General features: G+C 40.6%; 1 protein-coding gene across 1 annotated transcript; it reads left to right on the forward strand.

The window, feature by feature from the left end:
• The first annotated feature begins 254 nt into the window (after nt 1-254).
• vstm2l (V-set and transmembrane domain containing 2 like) lies at nt 255-27,909 on the forward strand. The gene is made up of 4 exons (XM_037765549.1): nt 255-556; nt 23,488-23,657; nt 25,677-25,724; nt 26,701-27,909. The coding sequence occupies exons 1-4, from the start codon at nt 442-444 to the stop codon at nt 27,016-27,018; spliced, it is 651 nt and encodes a 216-aa protein (XP_037621477.1). The 5' UTR covers nt 255-441; the 3' UTR covers nt 27,019-27,909.
• Nucleotides 27,910-27,942: the final 33 nt, after the last annotated feature.

Consider the following 27,942-nt stretch of genomic DNA (forward strand, 5'->3'; position numbering starts at 1 on the left):
TTTCAAATAGGTTACTTGCTAATTATCACCTAATTACCATGACATTTTGGGAAAATAAAGTGTTACCAAATTTTACTCAAGTAAAAGTAGCCTACTTGTATAAAATGTACTTAAGTAAAAAGCAGGTAGGTCAGTAAGATAAAATGATTTAGAAGGAAAAAATGTAGCGACTCTCTCTGTGAGATCCCTCCGCCTAATTGACTCTCAGTGTGAGCCGAAGCACCTGTCTCCACGCTGCTAGTCTCCCTCCGCCTCATCTCCTCCTGCAGAGCCGAGCTGAGCAGCAGCATCAGCAGCAGCAGCAGCAGCTCGGAGCTTTCTGTGTGTGAGAGAGAGGAGGTGAGAGGGCTGCTCAGAGCCGCCGGGGATCTGTTACCGATGCTCTTCACCTAATGTGACACATTTCATACTTTCAACTGCTTGAAACACCCGGCTGAAGCAATGGGAGCGTTTGGAGTGGTAACAAGGATTTTACAGTACGTGGGACTTTATATTCAACTTAACGCAGCTCTCAACGCTGGACACGGAGAGGTGGAGAATCACATCTCTGGGAATGGTGAGTATAGTTTTATATCCATGTGTTTGTTTGAAGAATAATATAATATATTCACTTCTTGAGGAGGAGCAGTGGGTTCAAGTGAACATTGGTTGTTTTAAAGTTTATTCAGGTTGTTTTGAAGATATATGTTGACTAATATTACTCACTGTTGTCTGTGGATGGGGGATTAAATACATTTATGAATATCACACTTTTAACATCTTTTAGGTCCTCCTGAAAGTGGTTAAATATAGTGCAAGTCTGTGAAGCTTTTTTTTTTTATCAAAGTAAAATATCACTTTTAATAGATTATTAAGAGCTGGACACAGGCCACATTCAAATTGATTATAAATTAGTTTCAACACAACCTATTTTGTTGGACAAAATCAGGTAAACCTATCATCATAAAGGTTTTTTCTTTTTTTTTAAAAACCTTTGTCCAAGAGGCTGTTTCTGTGTTTGAGCATACAATTCAAATAGTAGCTGCTGATAAAAATGTCTTCATGATTGTTGTGTGCTTAATTATTTCTGCAGAAAATCCTTTATGAATAATAACTGCTGTAAATCTGTGATAATATTATATATAAATACTGCCCGGGGCGCCTTGGCAGCCTATTTCAATGGAAATAGTGATACAATATCAGAGGAAATAAAGGACAAGCTCAAGCTATAATAGCATCAAACTAAACAAACTATACATCCCCATCATATATTAGAGTTGTTTTTTTATGGATCATGACTGTTATAGCGGGATCAGGATGGAAATGATTGGATGAGCTGATGAGGTTGTACCTGATGTTGGAACAAGCTTTGTGTGTTATCCCGGCTTGACACTCATCCTGGAAAATGTACAGTAAATGTGAGTCTTTTGTCTAATGCTACATCACATGTATCTACTGTACACATAAGATCACACCTGAAAGCAACTGCACTGCTCCATTTATGTATTTTCAGAATTTAAGAAATGAACTCGCAACTCAGCCGCACCAGGGATTTGAACCCACAACCTTCCTGGCTTCTTCAATGACCTGAAGCTCCCAGAATCCTAATGAGCCAATAGGAGAAACAATAAATGCTTCTCATTCTTCGCTCACAGTAGCAGCAGACGGTAGAGACCTGAGGAAAGAGCGAGGGGGGTGACGAGCAACTTAAGCCCCTGTAAAAGCAGATTGTGAATACTGCGATTACATGGTATCTGCCTCAGACGTTAGGCTACAGGCTTCTAGAAATACTATCTTCTACTACTGGATACTGTATGTGACATAATACATCATTAGGTATAGTATGTAAGTAAAATAGTGTGTTTGACACTGAAAACAAATACTAGTTCCAGTCAGTTGTTTGATGGTAGACATGCACTATAAACCCACACCAGACCGACAGTGCAGTGTGTCTACTGTCCAATTTAACACGCTGTTATCTGATTCATTTATGGTAAGAAACCTGCAGCCCAGGTTTGGCTGAAGTTTTAAAGCCAACTCATACTTTCCGTGTCCGTGTGCGAGGATCCGCTTGGTCCGAATGACGTAAATTTCATCATCCGCCCATGTCCATGTGGACATCGTGCCGACTGTGCATGCTCCAATTTCGTTCCACACTACAGTCCAGTTGGTGGCGAATGCATCTCTAACTGGTTTGCCAAGAAGAGGAGCAGTGTGTAGGATCTCGCGGTATCTACCGGTGTGGTTGCAGATTGCAATCAACTGAAGCCTCTCCCGTGTGCCAAGCGTGTACAAGAACTACGGCGGCTGACGCAAACACGCGAATGGCTCTATCTAGAGTTGTTGTAAGAGTAACGTAGGTCATTTGGAGCAGAACCAGTGCGCAGAGTGTGTGTGTGTAGGTGGGATGTGAGTGGTGAAGCAAGAGAGGGAGAGAGCAGCGGCGATGGGAGCGAGTAACGTTATCGACTCCGGCTCAATCAGAAATAATTAGCAATGTTTGGTTTGTCCGTTCTGGGCTACTATAAACATGGTGGACTACGTGAAGAGGACCTGCTACCTTTGTAGCTATAAACTGCTCATTCTAAGGTGACGGAAACACGATTCTTATTTTCAGGTGGTTATACACTAATGAAAACATACTTTCTTTTTCTGCCAATGGATTCCCTGATTGTTACACACTGGTCCTTTAAAGGAATACAAAGACAGCCAAATGGCGTTGAACTCCATGGCAAACAACGTTATGGTGCTGCAGTAACAACTGGAATGGAGTGTGGATCGGGAAATGTGCATGTGGAACGCCAGACCGACACAGACCCTCAATTGTAGCATGAATGGAACCGTGTGCGTGTGACCGGTACAAGTCCGCAGCTGTCCGCAGAAAGTTTCCGAGGTTTTAGGCTGATGGGCGTAAAACGGAAGCCAAGGTGAACCCTAAAAACAAAACTGAAAAACCAAGGGTATGTGCCTTCACTGTTCTTGAGACAAATTGCAGCTCCTGAAGAGGTGAGGGGATCTGTGCTGCACTGTGTTTTTATGGAGGTGAGTAAAGGCTTGGGATGCCCTCTTACTGTACTGTAACACCTTCACCATATCTTATATTCACAGCTCGGTGCCTCTTGTTGGAACAAAAATCATAGGGTGAGTTTATTATTGTTCATTCCTCCTCCGGGGAGGCTGGTACTTGACACCGTAGTGCACTTGACTTCTGATTTGTTTGCTATGAGATATATTGGTGGCTTATCTGTCATGTCAAATCGGCTTTTATTATTTTGATCAGTTAGTGTCGTTCCACTGCTGATGAAATTAAAAATAGTCTGTGGAACCTGCTGTCAGATAGCATTATATTTTAATTAAGGGACGGTATACATTAATGATAAGGAGCAGAACTATATGAATGAGTGTACAGTGGTATTAACAGGAGGATTCAGACCCAACAATAAAGCCAACTTCACATTCCTGAAACCACTAGTACATGTCACACCAAATGTCATTTTGAGTATATATTTTTACCTGATAATGAGTTTTATGCTGTAGGTGATGGCATCCTCAAATATGTTGTTTGTATCAGACAGCTGCTGAAACAACTTTATTACTGTTCGTTAAAGTGCTTTCATTTAAAGTGTAGAATAACCTTTTCTGTTATTTTTCTCAGCGTCAACTCTTTTAAACATAATTGCTGTTTTTTTTTGCCTACCATCAATCCCACCTTTCTCCAGCAGCTCCAGACATAGATTTACGGTTGTCTAATTAAATTGTGTGATAACCGCTTCATCACGGCGTCTCACCAGTTGTCCCTCGAGCCCTCTCTGCTTAGCAAGTTAGCTTTAGCTCGATCGCTATAAATGAATGTGGCGCGGCGGCGGTTCATATGGATTGACTGTCTTGGACAGGTTAGAAAATCAATTAGTAGCATTTTCTCCCAAAGGGAGTTAATTAAAATTGGCTATAATCGTTGTGTTCTCTTCCCCCCGCTCCATGTGTCTCAGACTGGCCGTGAAGGAGAAATCGCCTCAGGCTGTGGAGTCTTAACAAGAATAAAAACTCCTCTGGAAAAACAACTGTTCAGGTGTTTTTTTAAACTTGATACAAAAAAACAAAATAAAAGCCTTCTATTTTCACTTTTGAACAACAGCTCCAGCACCAGAAAATAGAGATTTTGTGGTTAAGTAATCCTCAGGAGATTTTTCTTTTTTTTTTTCTAAATCGGGCTCTTTGATAAATTGCCCGAGCAGAGGGGAGCCGAGCCGTCATGTAGAGCGGAGAGGCTGAATGCACTGTTGTGGAGAGTGCTTGTTAGATTCAGCCCTGACTCATTTGTTCCAGATAAGTGCATCTGGCTGGGGCCCCGGTCAGCCCCCTGCACCCCAGTCTCCACTTCAGCTCAAGTGTACATTGAATCACCTGCGACGCAAAATAATATGTTCTGTGTGAAGTCAAACGACCAGGTTACGTGGATCACTGCCTTCGCTGAGTATGACTCACCTGCTGTATACGCTCCTCAGGGTCGAGTCTAAAAGTGAGCGTGTGATCTTGTGTGAGTTTTTTTGTTCATGTAGACGCCATAAGTGATGATGATGGTGCATGCGGTTTCATCATCAATTCTGAACCTTTCCATTTCCAGTGCAAGACAGTGTTTGTGCTCTTTGGCAGCGTTCATCCTGTTATCCATCGTGAGTGTACCCACTTTCACAGTGTGGGGGCGTGTACCAATTCATTAGGCTTCCAAAGTGTCTGGGATTCTCTGCCAGTCCTCTGCTTGGTGTCCTCTTAATGAGGATGGCCAGCCCCGGCAGTTTGCATTGGCTTTCAATTTAATGGAGCTCTGACTGTGCGAGGGGGGGGGGGGGGCAACAGATTGCAGTCGTGCTGTCACAGCGGAGGGTGCTGGCGGAGACTCGGTACGAGGAGAGAAGAGCAGGCGAGTGAAAGGACGGTTGAAACAATGCTCACCTCGAGAGGATACCAGAGGCAGGAGTACATTTTAACATGTCACAACTTGAAGGGACAGCTGCTTCCTTCTGGTGACGCAGTGATCCCCGGTGTGAACGCTTGTCATGTTACAAAATATTTGTCTCTTCCACTGAACTTTCTGTGAAATCAATAACTAAACGACATTTTCTATAGACAGAAATTGGGATTTTAAAAACTCTCATATAGAAGAACCTAATTCCTGTCTCTTTAGTATATATTTAAAAAAGCAATCAACCAGGACCAAACTGGGTTGGAGGTTGAATAAATATTATGTACTGTTGACGGGTTTGTGCAACACGTTCTCATCCCACCTCGTCACATACTGACGCTTTGCCAGACCCCTCAGCGTTATCTTTCGGTCGCAGTAAACATGTGCTTAATGTTGTCAATTAAACAAAAACACTTGCACTAGGATTAGGCAACAAACCCATTTAGTTAGGGTTAGGAAAAAACAACATGATTGGGTTTAAAATTACTACAACAGTGGTCTCCTGGATGAAAGACCTGTGTTGTTGGACCCCGTCCTGTGTGTCTCTGCTTAAACTACATCATCACACTTTTTCAGAGCGTTTACTGTTGCCGCGGATGGGTTTACATTGTAGTTAATGGAAAGCCCGGTGCGTAACATACCGGCGCTAAAGGGTGCCTTGTGCGGCAGTATCGAATGCCGACGGCCGTGACAAAGCGTCGGTATTTGACGCCCTGGGAATGAGAAAGGGTTGGTGTTTTACATTCACTGTTGCTGGTTGACATGAACATGACGCAGGAGGAATTGGTTTAAAACTGAATGTTTAGGTTTGAAATTTTACATTCTTTTAGCTTTTGGAGTCACTTGATGACTGGTCATTACAACTATATTGGGGGGATTTCCATTTTTGTCTCAACTGCAGAAAAGTGGAGCCAGCCCTATAAACGGTCCCTGACTTACTGAGCGAGGGATTAAGTTATACCATTGGTTGTTTGAGTGTTGGAGTTGGAGTTTTTCCCCGTTGGCCGCTGCTCTTTCAAAATGAGTAGTCACGAACAGTCCTCAAAAGGATGCTTTTACAGCTGCCGCTCATTCCAAATCTATCGCATCCTAAGAAAAGAAATTTCTGCTGGTCTTGGATACTTTCTGAAGACTAAAGACTCTAGTCTTTTGACGACCATACATAGTCCAGCCACATACTAGGTTTCGACCTATTCTTGTTCATATATTGGGGGGCAATTATGCATTAGCTAATAAAAGCAAGATCAGCTCTTTAAATTAGTTCTGAACCGCCAGAGAGAAGTTAGCAGTGAGCCTGAGAGATTTCGTTTTGTGTGGACCCGTCTCACCGCCGCTCTGCTCAGGGAAATGTGCTGTGAAAGTAAATTACTCTGACAGAGAGGTTTTTTTAATCGAGAGGATGGAGAATATACTGTACAGGACATCTGTGATGTGATCCAGGCTGTATAAGCCCACTTTAATTGAAATATGTTAAGATTACATTTCATTACATTACTTCAGTCAAGGTGGTTCAACTTTAATTCAACTTCATTCAACACATCATGCCTTGCAGAGAGCTCTAAGCAGCAACTGTAGCGTCTCGTGAAAACATACACACCATCACTTAGAGGACCTCGAGGGCTAACATCCTCAAACAGAACATGATGTTGTCTTTCATCCCCGGAGAGTCCAGATGGAGTCCAGTGTGCTTTCCCGAAAATGGCTCAGAGCCCCGATATGTGTTGTCAACAACATGTGGTACTTGGTGTTGCCACACACTGGGAGGAAATGCAGAAATAGCCTCTGAGTCTTTTGGTCCCAAGGGCTATAAAAAATTCACTCTGGAGTACCGGCAGCAACAGGCCGACAGCTGCTCGCTTGATTACCGCCTCCGTTCTTATTTCATTGTTTTACCTTCCACCTTGAATGGAGGCTGAAGGTCTCGCAGCAAGCCATTATTTCCCCCGAGGAGACTCCTGTCTGTTTGCACCTGAACCAAATGCAGCGTTGTTGAGTTTCTGGCAAATTCCCAGGCTGCTTATTCTTGTTCATCAGTAGCTGTGTTTCCATTCAGTTGTCAAGTGAATTTTAAGCAAACTTTTGAAATGTTGCAAAAAAAAAATAAAATGCGAATTAGGCGTTTCCATTAACGGGTTTGGAGCGATTAAACTTGGGTTTTACAGGGTATTTTGGTCAGAAGGTGGCGCTATAGGCTACACATGGCCGTAATCTACCAGTAAACAGAGTAGAAGAAGTAGAGGTAGCGAACCAGAAACAACACAAGTTGGCTTGACCATCTATGAGAGAAAAATGGAGAGGTCTTTAGGAATTAGTTTTATTTGGGTAAGTTTTAATTGTTCTTTCATGTCAGCTGTTCTTCCTGAGGATTTTTTTTTTCCCCTGTTAAAAGAGTTTTTTTAGGGGGGGGAGTTTTTCCTTATCAGATGAGGGGGTCGCACTGTAAAGGACAGAGGGTGTCAAATCCTTAACAGATTGTAAAGCCCCCAGAGGCAAATTTGTGATTTGTGATTTGGGGCTATACAAATAAAATTGACTTGACTTGTTCGCTAGTATTAGCTATGTTTCATGCTGTCCTGAGACAAAGACAAGCACTCACACATTACGGAAATATCCGAGAAGACGCCGACAGCGAAAACAGCTGATCAGTCGTGTGTGTAAAACGTCAAAGTTTATTCGGCAACGTTTTTTCCCAAAAGCGTTTCCATAACACATTTAGCGCATCAACTCTTTTTCAATGAAGGCAAAAACCACCTCAAGCGAGCATATTGAAGTTTTAGCGAATTCTGCCGTCTCCATACAGCTCTCCTAATATGATACTTAAAAATGCACATAAAAATATGTGAATGGAAACACGGCTTGTGTCATTATGTTTTTTCCACATTTGGTTCACATCGGTTGTTAGGCTACTACTAACTGCTGTACAGAAATCTCTTGGCAGAGTGAGTCAGGGTGATAGTAGTATTCACAACTGCAGGTATAACATTTGACTCATCTTTGACTGTAAGAGGTGAATTAATACGAATACAATAACTGAATAAAACTGACTTCATCTGGCTGCCAAACAATATCTTTTTATTGGTCTTGTATGGAAACTACAGCCTCCAAAGTGCTGTAACCCCCGAAGGCTTTCCCCATATTCACTAACCAAACATAACTTCTTGCTCTAGTTGGTAATCTGCATGCAGGATTAAAGCTTTTTAAGATCAAGATAAATATCTGCAGCAGTTCTCTTTATTACAGGAGCTTCTCGTTCCCTTGGGACTCCCTCGATTATTAAAGCCATTCATCAAGTTAGTGAAATACCTCTTCTCACAGGGATTCTGTTCACAGGCTATTTACATTCACCTTGGTGATGTTACGCTGGATTTTTTATATCTTGGTATTTACTGTGGCTGATTTCTTCTCAATGAATCATTTCTGCTCTTCAGTGCCCTCCGGATGGGGCTCAAATGGAAGCATCGAGTTAATGACGCTGATTTTACTTGCTGTCCCTGCAAGGTAGCAACTTTTCAGGTGACAAATGTTTGCACTTAACCCAGAGAAGGATTTTCTACAATTCTTCCAGCTACCAGGGCTTCATTCCAAACGCCTCTATTTGTCTTATTCCTACACTACTTGTACATGACGGTTAGGTACAGTGTGTGCCAACAGTCTCAAGTCCCCTGATTTCATGCATGGTGATACAGGCATCTTGTATTTTCTCCTATAATATCAAACAGATGAAGAAAATGTATTTACCATAAGGCTCATTCTTACAGTAGCTCGCGAATTACTGTACAACCCTCCCCGTGCTTATTTCCTGTCCTGTCGCCTCAACATATGAGCACATTTTGCCGGCGGTGCATCAATTCTGACAGCGTTTCATTCCCTTTCAGTGCCTCCTCTGTCTTGCTTGTGTGAGTGACAAACTAAATGTTACTGTATGGCAGTTACATTTTATGTCAGCAAACTGATGGACAGCGCATTTTAGGAACATCCCCCGCTGGAGTTCGAGGAGGATTTTGAATTTAAACGGATGATTATAAATCAAATATACATTTTTTTCTCCCCCAGGTTCAAACAGTCGTTCAAATGTTGAATAAAAAGTGACAGCTCCAGTAGCCAAATCCTGATATACAGTATCTTATTCCTTTGTGCCATTGAGCTCCTTTCTTTTTTATGACTTAAAGTTTATTTGAATTTCAAGTTTTCAGCAATACAAAACAACATCATAGAAAACCCAACAACACAAGACAGAGAAAAAGAAAATGAGCAAATAATAAATAAATAAATAAATACATAAATAAATAAAATAGGTGAGGATTAGATAAATAAAAGCAAATAGACAATAACAAAATAAAACTAAGGTAAATCGGAAAAACAGCATTAACATGACATGTTAAGTAAATTTGCGCACCACTCTTAATTCATTGAGCTTCATTCTTGTACAAAACTTTTGAAACACATCCATGAGCCACAGTGTTGCAGTGGCTGGCATTTCATTACCATGACAACAAGCATTTTAGTTTATTTAAATCACTCCCACATACTCCATGATAGTGCTGTACAGTATACTCAACTAACATACCAACTGTGTATAATTCCACAGCTTTAAGTAGTCAACCGAAATGCACTATTTACTCATGTTCGAGTAACGTTTCATATAAACTACAATGACTAGCTGATTCAGGAAATTAATGAGCCTTTTTTTAAAGGACCAATATGTAATATATTTACTGTAATAAATCATAAAAACACCACGATATGTCATCAGAGATTATGGAAACATACTGAATTGAAATACTGAGCCAGTATGTTCTCCTTTAAAAATCCGTGTGATCCCGCCTTTCCCAATTGCGACACCCCGTTGCCACATATGAAACAAACTGGCATACGAACACAGTCTTCTGCAGACATGGAAGCAAGCAAACAAACTGGATCAACAGAGATAACGTTAACGTTAGATTCTACCCGAACTGAAAAACCTTGGTACGACTCTCTGTGGTCCGTGTGCAGCTGGGTTATCAAGGCAGCGAGTATTTGAGACACACAGCCGATGAAGTGGTTCCGACTACCGCTGGTCAGAGGCTAACGTGGTCGTGTCGAGAAGGTAACCCTCAAATTGGGAAAAGTTGTGCAAACTGCATTCAGTCTGGCCACGGGCCACGGCTCCAATGTTTTGAATCTGGACTGCTGTTACCCATTTTAAATGCCAGCTGTCAGCGCTACATATCGCTCCTTTAAAGACTATTGTTCATATTTGTGATTTGTTAGTTAAGATTTACGTCTTCAGTAGGAATGATCGGACTTGAAAATGATGAGAGATGGACTAACACACACTTGGTTTTGGTCTTTTCATGTTCAAAATAAGAAAAAAATATAGAATAACATGCTTTGTCCTTTAATGATTTGGCAAAAAAACAGAAACTTGCAGGGTTGGTGACAGTTTTACCCTGCAAGCTTCTCTCTCTCTGGCTCTCACACAAGCACACACACACACACACACACACACACACACACATGGACCAGCGAAGATGCGGGTGTCACACTTGCTTCTTCCCCATGCTAATAAGCCCTCTGTAATTTAGTCATCCTCAAGCAGCTCAAGCAGGGAGAGAGGGAGAGAGACAGAGAGAGAGAGAGAGAGAGAGAGAGAGGATCGATGGATTGACCTCACACTCGCACTCAGGCTGGATTTATCCCTCTCATTTTGCCTTGGACCTGAAGTGAGAAAATATTTAAGAGTGGTCTCTTCTGGGCTGGTGCAGTGCTCATGCATTTGTTTATATATTTATGTCCTCCACCGCATTGCTTTCTTTCATTATTTTCTCCCCTTTTCATTTTTAATGAGTCTTTGGTGGATAGCAAGCAGCCGCCTCTGTGTTCTCGTGGCCTAACTTCTATGAGCAATATAGTTAGAAATGCCAAGGAGGACCATTTTAAAAATGCATGTACTGTACTTGCATCTTCAAACAAGGGTCCCCTGCCTCTACTAGAAGACAGTTCTGACAGTACCGCCTTTATGAAAATCTATACTTAGAAAAGGCCAAGCCAAGCAAACTCTTTCTGTGGCATTATAAATGAGACAACCCAGTGTGCTTGAGATTTCCCTGGAAGCCGGTATGCACATCACAAGTACATGTTTTCACTCTCTCTGCCAGTTCAGGGCCGCGCAAATTTACCATTGGCGTCAGCTTTAGTGTTGATTTAGCATTCTACCAAGGTTATGGGATTGATTTTCTGGTGACGCTACCGCTGATTAAAGTCAGGAAACAGTTGGACGTCTGCAGAGGAGGCTTGTCAGGGCCCGGCGTCGGCGCGGCACTCACCGGGAGACAGTCTGTTTGTCAACAAGTCGTGTTTCACAGGCAGGTTGAAGAGGGCGCCTGCATAGCAAAGTGAAAGGCAATTTGACAACTGTCAGATCGATAAAGCCGAAGGGAGGAGCAGGAGCAGGAGGAGGAGGAGGAGGAGGAGGAGGAAGGATGGGGAGACATTAGTTTGGGCACAGCATGAATTAGTGGTGCTAATGATTTGGGATTTATGCATAGAACTCTAGGTGTATACTCTAGGTGTGTCTAGGTGTATCTCTAGTGTTTCTGTCATAACTGTCATAACATATTTGAATTTGTATTAGGGATCCTCCAATTAGCAGATTAGGGCTGGCAACAGTTTATCAGCTCGTACAGTTTAGAAAATTCTCTGTCCAAGCAAATTGTGATTAAAGAAATTAATCTTAATTTTTGTCACAGTCTGTCTCTCTGTCCCTCCTCTCAAGCCACAGTCCCTATTCCCCAGACCCATCCCCCAGATACCTTTGGACTTTCCCGCCTTTCCCCATCACCTGACTGCCCCGCCCATCTACGCACCTGTCCCCACTTCCCCTCATCAGCCCTGCAGTAATACCTGCCCCTTTTCACCAGTCAGTTGCTAGATTGTACTAATTTATATGGGACAGAGGGACAGAGAGACAGACTGTTTTATACAACTGACTCTTGTTTTAACACTTTATTTTTTTGCATACATTTTCCATAATGTGACACCTCTAGACTTTATAGACTTAAAATGTTTTGTGTTTTTGCGATGATGTAATGTTACAACACCCTTAAAGCCTCCACTTTAAGCCATGCTTTAGGTGGAAATGAATATGACAGGTGAAATATATCCGATTCAGTTAAAAAAACTGTACATTCTCACATTTTAGTGCAATTTATCACAGTGCAGCTCATTAATACTGGCATCAGTTCGCAAACACATTTACACCACAGTGAGCTGAGCCGGAAATTTGGGATCTACCCTCAGTTTCTTTCTGCAGTCAGTATGCATCGATATGGAGTCATTTTTGGTATGATTAATGCCCATTATTTTGGTTAAAATTGCTCCTCACCTGCATTTTATGTCCCTGCCCTCCCAAGGATAATGTTTCCTGGTGTTAGAGGGTGCTGATCACTGCAGTGAAAGAGGTAATCTTGCAACACTGACAGCTTCTGCCAAGTTTTAAAAAGCATAAAAAAACGATTCACATCAGAGATATAAACTATGACAGAACGTTTTATTGTCAATGTGTCAAAGTTCAATAAAAGCTGTAATTGAGCTCTTTGACAGACAAGTAAAAGAAAAAAACATCCATTAGTGAAGGGAGAAATTAAAGGGAGCATATTGTAACTCAATTCATGAGCACAGACACTGACAGGCCATATGGTAGTAGCATATAGGGGACGGGGTTTGATTGATTGAATATTCTCAGGGCACTTTCACAAGCCAACATTTAGTCTGTTTTAATCAAACTCTGGTGTAGTTCGTTTTGGCAATTTTGAAAGCAGTAATCATACTCCGATGTATAGACCAAAACAACCGGTCCGAGACCCACAAGGTGGTCCGCGGTCCGTCCCCAAGCGAACCAAAACGCAGGCTGCCTGTGCGTGCATTTGTTGAGATGGATACAGGTAAACGACAGGTTAACATGAGTGGGAGAGGACTGACCTGGACTTGTCCGATGTTTGCTTGACATCTGGGCCGAAGAGGACACAGAATATGCTAAATAAAGTCCACAAAAAAGTGACATTTATAAAGTAATTTGAAACAAACTGGAGGAGAAGGGATTTGTGCGCACAGTAGATCAGTGCTGAGTCAAAGTGAAAACACTTTGACAGCTATGCTGTATATCAAAGTCCGCGATTCCTGCGTAGAAGTGGTAGCTCTCAAGACGAAAGCGATAAATTCGCTCCTTCGTACACGCCCCTCAGCAACTTACTTTTTTGGTTTGTGCTCTGTGAAACCGAACCAGACTAAATAGAAAACAAACCAAAAGTATAAATTTCACTCTGATTCGGTCTAGCCAAACGGACAATGGCTTGTGAAAGCGCCCTAAGATGTTTTACTATTTTAGTTGAATATCTCATTTCCTTCATGTGGAAAGGTCTAGAAGCATTTACCAGCTTGTTCAAAATGTCACCAATAAGGCCAATTTTACAAGAGAGCTTTAATTTGTAATGTGCAGGTACCAATCTGTTTTTATTGATCTTTGTGTCCAACACCTGGCCCGTTGAGTTTTTGTCGATGTGCATGTTTGCTCAACTAATTTTCCTTAGCAGTTAATCTGCCTACTATTTTCTTGAGTGTTTAGTCTGTGAAGTGTCAAAAAACTGTATCACCATTTCCAGTAGCCCAATGTGAGGTTTTCAAATATGTTATTTGGTGCAATCAACAGTCCAAAAATCCCCAAAATATTAAATTTGCTTTTACATAAAACAGGAAAAGCATGAAATCCTCACATTTGACATGCTGAAAACAGAGAATGTTTGGCATCTTTGCTCTAAAAGGGACTGAAACAATTAATGGATTTTCAAAATAGTTACTGATTAATTTAATATCAATCAACCATTTATAAATAAACAATCGTTTCAGCTCTACTGTCACCACAAGCATCTAAAACAAAAGATAAGTCAGACAGCTGTGCAATAGCACACCAGATAATAAAAATAACATGAAGCATTTGAACATACTGTCTGTGCAGATAAGATAAGATATTCCTTCATTAGTCCCACAGTGAGGAAATGTTACTGACTTTATTCATTAGAAAATGTGACTACTATTATCATCTTTTTGGATGCATGTAATGTGGCTTATCAGCTCGGTCTCACCAAATGGTGATTTGTAAGTCCTCTTGTGTGCAATAACAATGCCGTTGTTGCTTTGAGCGTGCCATTTCACTCTTAGTAGTCTGTACTGACTGCATTGTAAACACATCTGTGTGAATATGCTACGCTCAGAGCTAGTGACGTAGAATAAAAAGTGAGAAAGACTGCTAAGGGGACTTTCAACGAAGAGACCGGTGTTTGTGTCCCCAAAGTGCTGTGATGTTTTTGACATGTTTTATATACTTATATCATGTTGTTTACATACGTATTTGACCTAGTTTATGTACTTATTTCAAGCCCAACAATGATGTTTTTCCTAAACATAACTAAGTCATTTTACTGCCTAAACATAACCGCAACCGTTTCACCGTAACGACGTGGCGTTAAATGACACCTGAAAAGAGACCAGGTTGGGCTCATGGCTAATGATATTGCTAGTTTCTGCTTGCACAGAAACAAATTTGCTGTGGAACAACAGAATAAATGCGGTTTATTTGACAGAAAATGTCAAAATAAAAATGTGTGCACCTAAGCAAATGATCAACATACACGGCCCCTAATAACACATCGACCACACTTGAGTGAGGCATACTACAGATGGAGTATTATTTGCATTGCATACTGTAACATCTCACAAATACGTCTTTAGATCCCTTTTCTTCGGTGTCTTTTTCTTTATCTGCAGACTGCTAATGAGGCTGTTTGCCCTTCACTGGAAACAAATCAGCGAACAAAGTGAATTATATGATAGATTCAAAGAAATAAATGAGGAGTCACTCATAAATGTATTTTCATTTTCCGTCCTCCTCCTCTATCTGGTGAAGGAGTTCATACCTTTGATCTTTTTGAATTGCTGTGATATCTTGTTATTTGGTTGTGTGTGTGTGTGTGTGTGTGTTAAAGAGATATGTTGCAAAATGATAATTAAAGAGGCTCCTTTCAACCTCACATCCATTACTTTCATGTACAGGGACACACTATGCATTATGGCTTGCATAAAACATGCAACAGAAACACGCAGCAGCACCATTGTGGTTCATGCATTTCAAATTTGCACAGCTCCATTAACACACACACACACACAAACACACACATACTGTGTGCTGACTACAAGCCACAGGGCACCACACACAGTGAGACACACACACACACACACACACACACACAGGGTAAGTCTCCCAGGATGCTGAACACCTGCCAGAGCCAGTGGGCAAGGCTCCAGGAGATGTAGTGAGCTACACGGAGAGTTGGAAGAATCTCTTTATGCCACACACACCAGAGAGCCAACAGACACAGATTGCCCACTCAGCGAGAGAGCCACGGAGAGGAGGAGAAAGTGTGGAGGGGAACTGAATTAAAGGAGGAACGAAGGTGAAAGTACAGAAGAGGCTCGAGAGGTAGAAGGAAGCTCTAATAGGTGGAAAGTAAGAATGAAAGGGCAATAGAAAAGGGAGAGAGAAGAGTGTCAACAACGAGAGAGGGAGATGTAACTGAGCTGGAGAGAGAGAGAGAGAGAGCTAAGAAAGGATTTCAACAAGAGAAAGAAAGAGGTGGAAAATTGAGAAAAATCTTGCGTTTGCAGAATTGGGGTCTTATTGGTTGGCTGGGGAAATGGGAAAGTGCAGGAATTACCTTGCAGCTCTAAGCCTGTCCGACTGTAGCTCTGCACTCCCGAGTGTATTTGAGGACTCCCCGTGCAGCTCTCCCCTTCACTTGACTTTGACTTCACACACTGTGGTTTCAAATGGCCGTGGCGACTCGGCTAGCTTCATTAACTCTTCACCAGTTCCCCTTTATACGCTACTTTGGTTGTAAATTGTAGAAAAGGACTGTTTCTTACATTTGAAAAGGCATCATGGGTCGATTTTAGGAGAATACTTTTACAATGACATAAATGGTGTGAAATCTCTATCAAATTTGGTCATGATTAGTCACTTGTTAAGTCTATATAATAAAGACAAATCATGACAGACAAAAATGCACTGCTTTTATGAATCAAAGACATCGTAATCTTAGTCGTTGTAAAACTGTAACCAACAAATGTAACCAGCACAGACGCAGTTTACAGTGACAAAGGTGGATTTTCCACTCAATATTCTGATTTATGGATGATATGTCAATTGTCATTAGCACATTTTATCAGCTGTAGCTGATACCTGCGACTCTGAATAGGATAAGCGGTTAGAGATAATGGATGGATGGAGGGATAATATTGTAAACACAGTGGTAAATGATTGTGGCTAAACTTCCCCAAATGCACACGAAAGAGCCACAAAGATTAGTATCAGCATGCATGAGCAGCTTCCACACAGTAGAGAACCTCACAGAAAAACGGAGTAAAATACCCCTGGAAGGTTACTTTACTGTAGGTAGTAGAGGTAGACCCGATAGATATATCTGTATTGGTGCATATGTTTGCCACTAACAAGAAATTGCAGGACAAAAATGTCAAACCAGGTTTGAGGTCATTTAGAAACAATGACACCATGCATTACATAGTTTGTCCACCAGAGAGCACTTTTTTTTTCTATTTACCTTAAAATGTCCTAAAGTAGTATGTACTGTATCTTGGTCACAATTCTTTACAAAAACAAATCTGAGGGATCTGTATGAGATAGTTCTTTATGTTTTGTGGTAATGTTAAAAAACAAATGCTGGCTTTTTTTAAACTCCCAATATATCGATGGCAGTATCGACATTAAGAAATCCAGTATTGGTTGGACTAAAGTGGACAGTAACCTAGCTAGTTTGCACCTAAACATATTTTTTATCCATTCCTTACACGTTTCCTCTTGTAGTATTGGTTTCCATCAAAACTCTTCAAACAGTATCAGTATCATTTTTGCCTCATACACTTCGCTTCAAAGTGCAGAAAGCCAAAGCTTGACAGGCCCGCCGTGCCTAGTTATGGTTGCTAACAATGATGATGGAATGATAACAACAATAATAATTACTTTATTATAGGCCTATAGCATCTTTCAAGAGTAGACTCACAAAAAAAGACAAACCAACGGACATTAAAAGACACAAAAATATTAAACAAAAGCCTAAACAAATGAGCTGCTTTTTAAATGTGTTCACAGATCTTAAGTCCAATGGGAGAGAGAAGCTTGGTGGCAGAATTTTAGACCGCTTGTAGGCGATTTAGGGAAGTCTTGCTAAGGCAGGTGAACTAATATAATCCATTAATGTTCTATTGGTCAACTAATCAAGTAAGCAGATATGATTTCAGCATTTCTTTACGTTAGTCCGTAACATAGTACCGCTATTTTTCTAATTTCTTTCCATATGTTTCTTTTTGCACTCCCTTGTTTTTGTGTCTTTCACTGTGTAGCACAAAGATCTTTTTGTCTGCGGGAACACAGCCTGTTCAAAGTGACAGATGCTGCCGTCTGCGCTCTGCCGCTAGCTGTTGATACTGTATCTTGAGGACCAAAAAAAAAAAAAAAAGTGCCAGCCCCTGCATCGAACACTGAGAAAACTCAGATGATTGAAATGCCACCCTCTGTTGTTTTGCTCATATATTTTATGCACAGTGAAGTTCTCTGCTATTCCAGGCTCCAGCTCTGGCACCATATGTTCAAAACACATTATTACAAGGCATTGTGATAAGTTCAGCCTCCGTGCTCTTCATCAGGCATCTGAGAGAGGGAGTGCAAGTCTGGAATAATAACATGTATAGAGGAAGGAAAAATGGATGTGGAAAGATTTTTTTTCCTCATACAGCACCTCTTCAAAGTGATTTTTCAAACATAAAGTTAATACTTTTAGAGAAGAGGAATCACACAAAAAAAATTTGAAATATGTATATGCATTTTACCTCAACTTTGCTCCCTTCAGGATATTTTTTCAATTGTCATTCTTTGTCCTATCAGGGTGAAATTAATTTGTGGCAATCGATGGATTGAGAGACATTTATCTTTTCTGTCACCAAGTATTGATTTAGCCTTAAAAATTAGACTCTAGAAATAATTGGCTGCTTAAGGATTGTAACAAACGGTGTGCAGCTATTTCTAAAATAACTGCTACTGTGAGCTCCTACCTTTTTTTCACAGGTAACATTACAGTTTGATTTCTGGATCCTGTAACTTTCTAATCATCATCAGAGCTTTCCCGCAGATGCTATTTCTGAATCTCTTGGACGTGTTTCAGTACAGATTGGGCTGCTTTGTTATCCTGAAAGATTTTCCTGCCATCAGGAAAGATGTGCATCATCAGATGAAAGAAAGTGAATCATTATGCCAGCTGTGATTACAGTCTACACTGGCATCGAAGGAACAGTTGGCGCTACAGGAAATTGTCCCAGAAAATATGTCGCACTGTGCAGCAGAATCACAAAATGCCTTAAACGGAGCTGCACAGAAATACAAAATATTACCCAAAATAACATTTATTTGTCTGCTTCGATATCTATCTTGTTTTTCTGTTTTAATTTCTGTCTTGGTAGGTTATGTAACGATGGTGTGACAGTTAAAAATGTCTGTCTTATCCGTAAAGTGCCTGGTTTCTATTTGTTTCACTTTGTGGCATTTAATTTCACACAGTAGAAGAATTAAACAAGAAATCCTAGTAGGAAGTACTTGTAAAATGTCTATTTTGTGCATCCAGATAAATTCTTCAATGAAATAATTATATATTTCATCTTCAGCACTGTACTGTATGTAACATGTAGAAAGGATGAGGCCAGTCTTACCTGTCACTCTCTATTTTTTGGATATCTGGCACATAACAAAAGTTTAAAAGATGAATATATGGAAGTTTTCTTAAGAATTAACTCTCTGAACTGCAGTGTTTCAAATGAAATACTATAACTAAATACCTTTTTGTGTTTTATTCTCAATTATTTTTAACGAAGCGCAGAACTGTGTATGTTCCTTTTGTGTCATTAACAATGAAATTGAGGTATTCTAATACAGCCCTATGGGCTGATGTTGATCTAGATATTTTGGAGTTTAAAAATCGGATCTTTTAAACTCAGAATTTTGTATTTTCAGCCAATATACATTGGTACCGATCTTCAATATGTTTATATTGGCCAATATTTTTTCTTTCGACCTAGCTCTATATATTCTAATACCTGTCTAAAGGTGCAGTGTGTAATGGCTTGCCACCTGCTCCAAACCAATAGGGGGCAACATTTCACCTCCTCGACTGGGTCCATACAATCTAAATTTACAGCAATAAAAAAAGCCAACTATTAACTAATAGCAGGGCAAGAATACGCAAAATTAAGATTACGATTTTTTAATTAAACGTCATGTATTTTTTTGGTGAAACTGCTTTTTTCCAAAATGAATGTTTGTTTTTTTATTGTATTGTTACATACCGTTGCTTCAGACCATGTGTTTTTATACATTACAGCTTCCGGCCATGTGTTGTATAGCACCTTGTCTCATGACCCGTTTGTAGCTGACAGCTCTAAGAATTGTGCACTCTCTGTTCTACATGAGAGCTGCCTCCTAACATGAGCATCAGAAAACCAGAAAGAAAGTACGTTCTCTGCCCTCGTGTCTGTCAGCGTCTTAATACTCAGCTTCCTACTGTAAGATGGAGATGGAACAGGACTGGAGAGACTGAAATATATCCTTATCTCACCTGTTATTCTTCAATCTCAGGAGCATTTGCATAATAAAGGAGAGCTGGAGAGAAAAGTAAAAGAACAACTTATTCTCAAGTCCATAGAGTGTGCTGTTTTTTACCATCAAGTGCTGTCTGCTCATACATAATGGGCCGTCATGTTGCCATGACAAAACACAACTATTTAACACCTTACACAATGAGGGAAACGTCCCAAAGATTTAAATCCTAAATATGGAGACATTTGGTTTTGGGTCTATAATTTAGCCAGCTTGTTTATCTCTCCGCTGAATAATGAAACATATACACAAGTATTTGCATGCTGTTGTGACTCTCAGTAGATGACTCAGTCAGGGGTGTAAAGTAAATGTGTTTATTTGTAGTCTGTGTTGGTCCTCACTGTGATCTGTGAAAACAGCTGCAGCTTTCAGCAGAGCCAACACTATCTGAAGTACATGCTGTGTATTGTGAACATGCTCTGTCTGCATACCTTTATGTCATTATTCCTTTACTAACAGACCTTTCTAAAGGTCCTATTTCCTTCTGTGTGTGTGTGTGTGTGTGTGTGTGTGGTTTCAGTCACTCTGCTTTACAGCTGCTCTCTCTGCATTTCCCATCACTTTTCCTCACTTTCCCATCTGTCTTTCTCTGCTCTTTCTTCTCAACGCACTCGCCTTGGTTCACCTCTGCCCTTGTCCTTCTTTTCTCTCTTCTCCTCTCTTTCCTCTTCCTCTACCCTTCTTGGCCCTCCGTACGGCTCCATCCCTCCAGTATGTCTCCTCCTGACAAATGAGGCCGCTGCCTGGCCGCGAGCAGCGGTGCATCAAGGGCACGACAATTACAGATACGGGGACTGACTTCTCTCTCTGCTAACCTGGACTAAATACTCTCAGTCCGTGTGTGTCTGAAAGACGATTATTCTGTAGATGAGAGGTAGAATATCACCTATAGAACAGACAGATTATTGTCTTATCACACTTCATGTACGATGATGGACTCTACATGAAACTTTTCACTGAGATGGTCTCACATTTCAAATCTCCAGAGGGAGTAGATAAGGTGTGACGTTTTTATTCCTGTTGAACTGTTTCTACATCACAATAAATCAGGAGTGAACAGGAATATTTTTGTTTTCATCAGAGAATTGTTGTTGACGTTGTTTGATGTGGTGCCGGCACATCTTGTATCTGTATCTTTGGTTCAGTTTGTCACACTGAGATTCATTGGGGGTGGCAAACAGTATACATACATTATATAACAGTTGCAGTAGTCGAAATTTTTCTTGAAAAATTATTTATACTCTCAGAAGATCTCACATTAACCGCTTTAAAGCTAGGGTAATCAATATTTTGATATTAACAAGGAATCAAATGACAATGTGTATGTAACAGCTGATAAAGCCACACATAATTATCAACCAACTCTGCAGTCAATTCAGCTTTATGGAGCATTTATCGTCTTTCAGCTCATTGTTTTGGTTTTACAGCCCAATTTTGCCCCCTGTACGATAAACGATCAATAATGCCCAAAAGTGCCATAATGTACGATAATTTGACCATTTTGTATCGTTTACAATCAGTAGTTGGTTTTAGTCTGCACTGTCTCATTTCAGTTCATCTCTCGATGAATCTTACGTCTATGTTTACGCATCTCATCTCACGTGACCTCTTTCCAGCCAATCATGCGCTCTGACATTGATGAACGTGACTTGTGAACATGTCTGTCGCTCTCTCCCCTGTCTTGTAATTTAATTTTTTAATAGTAGGCTAGTAATGACAGATACAGATAAGCACAATAGCTACGGCAGCTTGCTTAAAAAAAACAATGACAAAATTACAGCTGACAGAAAAAGTTATCAGACCATAATGGAGCATTTAGCAGATAAAGAGCCATGAGTTCTCTAGCTGGTGGAGACCAAAACAGAGCGAAAAGGAGAGTGAATGTTGGAATAATGAATGTTAATGGTGTACACATCTGTTAGATGTTTAAATAAGCAACTGTTTGCTAATTTTGCCTTCAGTGTATGAACTTTATAAGGTGATAATATGTTGATGTTGTGCATTAAATCAGTTAATGCAGCAGCAGCTCCGCGGAATAATCTATGCTTAAATTTTGCAGCAATGTAATAAGTCCCATCATTCACAATGTTGAATTTGAATCACAATACATTAACAGTAGCTCTATCTGTGCTACCACGTTTTAGCATACAGCAGGTTGAATATGGTATTGCAATTTGTTCAATAAAGAAATACTATTCAAGCACATCAGATGCATAAAAGATTATGTTAAATTTTCAGCATTTGTTAAAAGTCCCGTAAAAAACACATTATAAATTTAATTGGAAATCAAAAGATACAAATAAACCAAAACAGACAGAAAGAAAATAACACATTAGCTACAAATTAGCTATATTCTTATCACTTATTTATGCAGCGACATGCCCGCAGAAAAAAACCATTTTGTTCAGCAGTTATTCCTGTAATATTTCTTAAATATGCTCGTATAAAATCAATGCAATCAGTGAGACTGAGCGAAACGAATGAGTGAGATGAGGAGGGAGTGTGGATGTGGTGGGTGTGAAAACACGGCTCAATGCACAGTGTTACTGTACATTTACATTTAATCAATGCACATCTCCTCGGATGGTTTATTATACTCTCACATTACAGTATATTAACTATATTATAATTAGAATGGTCAATACTGTGTATATATACTGCCTTCACAACATTAAACTGACTATAATGAGATTACACTTCATAGTATATAACCTGATGTAGATGTTAATTCTACAAAAGAGCAAAGCCGCCAAGTTTTTTGTCATTTTTGAGTGGTGTCTGGGTTCAATATCTCTATCTTTTATCTTTCTATTCCAGCGTTATATAATGTGCATGCAGCACTATAAATGTAAATGTATAGTTGTCACTCTCATCAATTTAATCTAAGCTCTTAAAATCCTTGTAGTCAAGTTAAATTTTGACATCTCAAACACATAACATGCTGGGAATAAAATGTTTCTAGAAGAACCCTCCAAGCTGTCTGTTTAATTCAGTTATAGTATCGTCATTAACAACCTGACTCACACTTTCGTTCTTTTTCCTTGTTCTTCTGTTAGTGGGGTTAACTATGATATATTACAGTGTGTTTTAAGAAAGATGAATGTGTGTTTGTAGATAGAGGTGCATTTAGGTCAGTTGGTGTGTCCATATGGCTTGAGCGTCCATCGACTAGAAGGATTACAATGTGTCCCCCCACACACATACTGCACGTTGAGTCTGATGATACAGTATGTGTGATGGGAAATGTGGTGTTATGTTGAATTATTGACCATTACGGGAAGCCAAACCAGAGAAAATGATGTTCTCTGTGTAGGTGGTATTGCAGTATGTGCGTGGGATTGAAGTGTTATGACACTTCCAAATGAGGCTTCATACCATCGACAGAAGGATTATATAACATTCTTGACACTTGAGCTTATTGCTACAAGAGTATCTGGAAAAGGACTAAGAGAGTAAAAGGTACAGAACTGTGTAGATAAGTGATTATGCACGAGGGATCATACCATGAAATGGGCACCAATAAGCAGCGCTTTCATCCAACAGTTAGCACTAGTTTGTTGAGTCGATACCTTCACTCTGAATTTCTCATCGCTATATTTACTTGGCTACCAGCACCTTGTACCCACGTGTCACAGTTTTCAAGTGTGAAGCAGCGACGTCGCCAGTGAAATGTTGTCACCGAGCTGCCTGAGAAGTAGAAATCTTGAGGATTTGTCTGTCTGTCATTTTAGAGATGTCTTGAGTCCATCATTTTCCTTAAACTTCTCTCCTTTTTCTTATACTCTTGCAGCTCTCTTTACAGAGGTGCCACACGACATCACGACGCAGAGCGGCAAGGATGTAGAGATGGCTTGTTCCTTCCGCGGGGCGGGCTCTCCCTCCTACTCCCTGGAGATCCAGTGGTGGTACATGAAGGACCACAGAGACTGGCAAGAAGAGTCTGCACAGATCACTAATAATGTAAGCCGCCAGGAAAAACAGGTTGTTCTTCTTGTTGTTTTGATGTGCAGTGAGACTCAACCAGGGGTACATATACCCCAGTGGGAGTATGTGGAAAACTCAATTAACTCAACTAAACACAACTCAAAATATGAATTATATAAACACAAATATGTGGATATATTCTTTTCAACTAAAGTCTTGGGTTAAGGGGAAATAAAAAGCCAGACTGCAAATTGGTGTGATCTGATCTTTAGAAAATTTACAATAACCAGTAACTCATTTACACCTTGTGTTTTTCAATTGAGAGCGAATGAAAACTAGTCAGCAAGCGAGCAAGAAGTTAGCAAAAAATATTGGATAGTAACAAAGTAAAGAATAAACGAATGAAAACGTTCAGCTTCTGCCACTTTGGCTGCATTTACACCAGATCTGGTGGTGTGGCGAAAACGCCTTCCATTAATTTTGAATGGAGGTAGTACGTTTGGGCTGCGACTGCAGCGGTTGCAGGGGGTGCAAAGAAAAGAAAAATAAACCGTGCCCTGCAGCAGAAAAGTAGAAACAGAATCGACTTTTGGAGAAACGCAACCTGACGTCAAAAGACGTTAATCATGGCAGTCAATGAGCCAATAAAGTGTCTCTCCCACACCACCGAACAACCCTGCGGTGAATCGCCTGATCTGGTGTGAATGCAGCTTAAGGGGTAACTGCTCATAGTACGAATAGTAGAAATGTTTTATTCAGCGTTCAGTTGTTGTTTTTTACCTTTATTTATTCAGGTTCACTGAGAGCAATGCTCTCAGTTTCAGGAACGCAGTTCACACAGTAACACATTCACACCTGGTAGCTGCCCACTACAACCACAGTCTGATCAGCTGTTCACTGAGCAGCTCCACTGGAGCGGTTGGGGGCACCTCAGTGGTGGTAATGAGGGAGGGGCAAACGCTGCTTTTTCACTTTCCCCACCCAGATCCGGTCCGGGGGATTGAACTGGGTGGGTCTCAAGCTCACTTCTCTAACCTTTAGGCCAACACTGCTCAGTTGTACTTAGCTCCACCCTCTCGTGTCACTTCTGGTTGCAAATAAACCAAGAAGGCGACGCCCGAAATGCCGAACTCAAGGCTTCAAACGGCAGTCCACAAACCAATGGGTGAAGTCACAGTGACTACGTCCACTTCTTATATACGGTTTATGATCTTACTAAACAATATATTATGTGGTTCCTAGTAAAAAAGGACAATAGAAAAAACTAATTTCCTATATCATTGAGATGCGTATGGCCTATCATAACTAATCTATGACAGAGCTACTTTCTTATACATGGGGGTTTTATTTTACTCAGCAACCCAACGTTCAACCTTTCTTTTTATTATGTTAAATAGAGTTACAAAGTCCATTTTCAGTTTGACTTTTTCAGTTCAGAACTGCTCGGACTGAACCTAAAGCTTCCTGTATATCAGGCAGAGGGAAATGCAATATTAGCCACAGCAGAAACCCTCTGGCACGGAAACGAAGGGATAATTGCTGATTAGCATTTGCCAGCACTGGGGGAACAGGTTGACTCTCTCCCATCATGGGGGAACTCAGGCTCCCCTGTTGTGCCTCTAGACACTATAATTGGCACTGAGAAAGAAATAGATTTTCAAAATCTCTGTCTGCTCCATGCATAATTCATACCTATGCCCAAAAGAATACCTCTGTGCCCCCGCATACATACACATTCACACACACTCTCCGGCTCAGAGGCTTACGTGCTCGGTGCTTTAGAGTGCCCGCTCATACACACACATATATTTAAGCATGCGTACACACACACACACAAACATGCATAAAGCTCAACCACCAGAGAAAATGGTAACTACAAGGAAGCTTTGTTAAGAAAAAGGATTGCTGAAAACATCAAACATGTTTGTCCGCTGCAATGTTTTGCTTTTGCAAGTCAGTGAAATGAGTCATTTTTAGCATGGGATGTTTTTAGAAATGTGCATCCTCGATCAGCCTTCTGTTGCTAATGCATCATCTCTCATCATTTCTGTGCAGGTTGTCGTACCCCTGGAGGAAACTTCCAAAGACGCCACCAAAATTAGTGTGAGTTTGATCTTGCATCAACCGTCAACAAGTACAAAGCAAAAACAATATCAAAGCAAACCAGCAGATATGTTTTTTATTATAATGAATATGAACAACATCCAAGCTTTTGCAAGATATATTTATATTATCCATTCATGGATGGGTGCTTCATTAACCCTTAAACTTCTGTATTTTTTAACCTGGACCCCATTTTCCCATGTTTTTGTGTCTAAGTGACTAATGGGGAAAACAATTTTTGACATTGTAACCTGCAGCTGCAAAGCGAGCTGTGAGGGTCAATGTAATGTTACATTCACTAAAAGTGCTTGTTTTTGCCACCAACAGGCTCAGATTGTTATTATAAGTGTCTGACAACATTATTGAAAGGACCCTACAGAGAAATTAAACGTTTTTCTTACCTTTTGCTTAATCCGGTCTGTTTGTTATTATGTCCAAGTCCCTCTCAAGGAGAAGTCTCGTTGTGAAATCTGAATATATATATATTATGTATACTCTGGCTCAAATAAATATGGGCAGCCATTGATTTCAAAGACCTCATCCATGTTGTCGAAAATCACCTAAATATTCAGCCATGCTATGCTTTTTGTACTCCAAAACAACAAACTCTGCCCAGCTGGCACTCGCGTTTCCACCATGGATGTATTCCTCTAGTCACATCGCCAGATTTCAAACCGAGTTTTCTCCTTGAGCGAGCCTTTTATCCATAATGGCTGACACTTATAATAACAATCAGAGCCTGTCATGGCAAGAACAACGTAAATGAAAGTGCCAGAGTGCCCCAATAACAACATATTGCAGCCCATGAGCGGCTGCCATCTACAGCACTCTCCCTCATTACTTGACCAATTTCAGAAATTGTTGTCGCTATTAGTCAGTTAGACACAAAATCATGGGAAAATAGGATCCAGGTTGAAGTTACGCTGTTTTACTGTATGTTTACCTTATGGCTTACATCATCTTCTGTCCCCATCAGGTGGTAAAAGTGGCCGGCAGCAACATCTCCCACAAACTCCGTCTCTCCAGCGTCAAGCCGTCAGACGAGGGCACGTACGAGTGTCGCGTCATTGACTTCAGCGGCGCCGTGGCGCAGCAATACCGCGTCCGCGCCTACCTCCAGGTGGAGCCTGAGAGGAGTCAGAGGTCGGACGACGCAAAGCGGCAGGAGGCGGGGCAGCGGTCCCACCAACACCCCCACACTAACCCCCACCCCCACCACCAGACAGAGGGCAGGGAGCTGAAGAGGAGATCAGCTGGCAGCACCACTGACTGTAATGAGAGCTGTGTGCTTTAGAGTGGGCAGTCTGCCCGTCTGTCTGCATGTTAAGAGGGACTGTCATCAACACACACGCGTCACCACGGAGACGTATAACTGGACCCTTTGTGTTTCACCGTTTGTTTGTCTACCTTTAATATTGCTGTTTGGATGCCAATGCCGTTGAATGCCAAGAAAGGGCACGCTTTTGTTGCTTTTTGTTGTTGTTTTTATTGCTTTGTTATTTGTCTCTGCTTTTTCCTATTGCATTTATGTTCATGTGACAGTAAGGCTACAATCACAGAGCACTTTTATTGTGTTATTTCGTCTGTGCAGGAACTTCTCCTCACAGAGTTACATAGCGGTGGAGAGTCAGAATTATCATGGAAATTATAAATAATAGATAGGTAATAGACACAGAAAGGACCATTTCCTTTGCAATGTGCCAGTTTTACTGTCTTTTGCCAAAATGTGTGCCAAAAGCTGCGGTATTTCAATGTAAATGCTTTCTAAGGATAAATAATAGATTAAGCTTTTTTCATTTATCTGATAACTTTGACACTGCTTTGATTTAATTTATGTTTAAACACTGTATTTAGCTTTCTAAACCAGAATGTTTGTCAAAATAATAAAAATGTATCCTTTCATCACATCAAGATAGTATATAAATTCTTATGTATATTCACACTTGACACTGTAGACTTTTACTCTTATCATTAAATTAAAGTTTACCCTGTGCTTCTTAACCAAACGACTCAAGAAACACAACTTAGTATGTTCATCGCTCCAATAGTTTTTCATCATTTTCTCAACCACAATATAACTTTTTTCATGGAGTTTGTTCTCTGAATCAAATTCTCCTCTTGACTGTGTTTGTTCTAAGTGCTGCTGTTTGGTATCTGTTCTGTTAAATACATTCATTTGAAATGACTTTGGTCCTTTTTTTCCGTGATTCTGGTATTC

Source organism: Sebastes umbrosus, chromosome 1, assembly GCF_015220745.1.
Source record: "Sebastes umbrosus isolate fSebUmb1 chromosome 1, fSebUmb1.pri, whole genome shotgun sequence".
NCBI lineage: Eukaryota > Metazoa > Chordata > Actinopteri > Perciformes > Sebastidae > Sebastes > Sebastes umbrosus.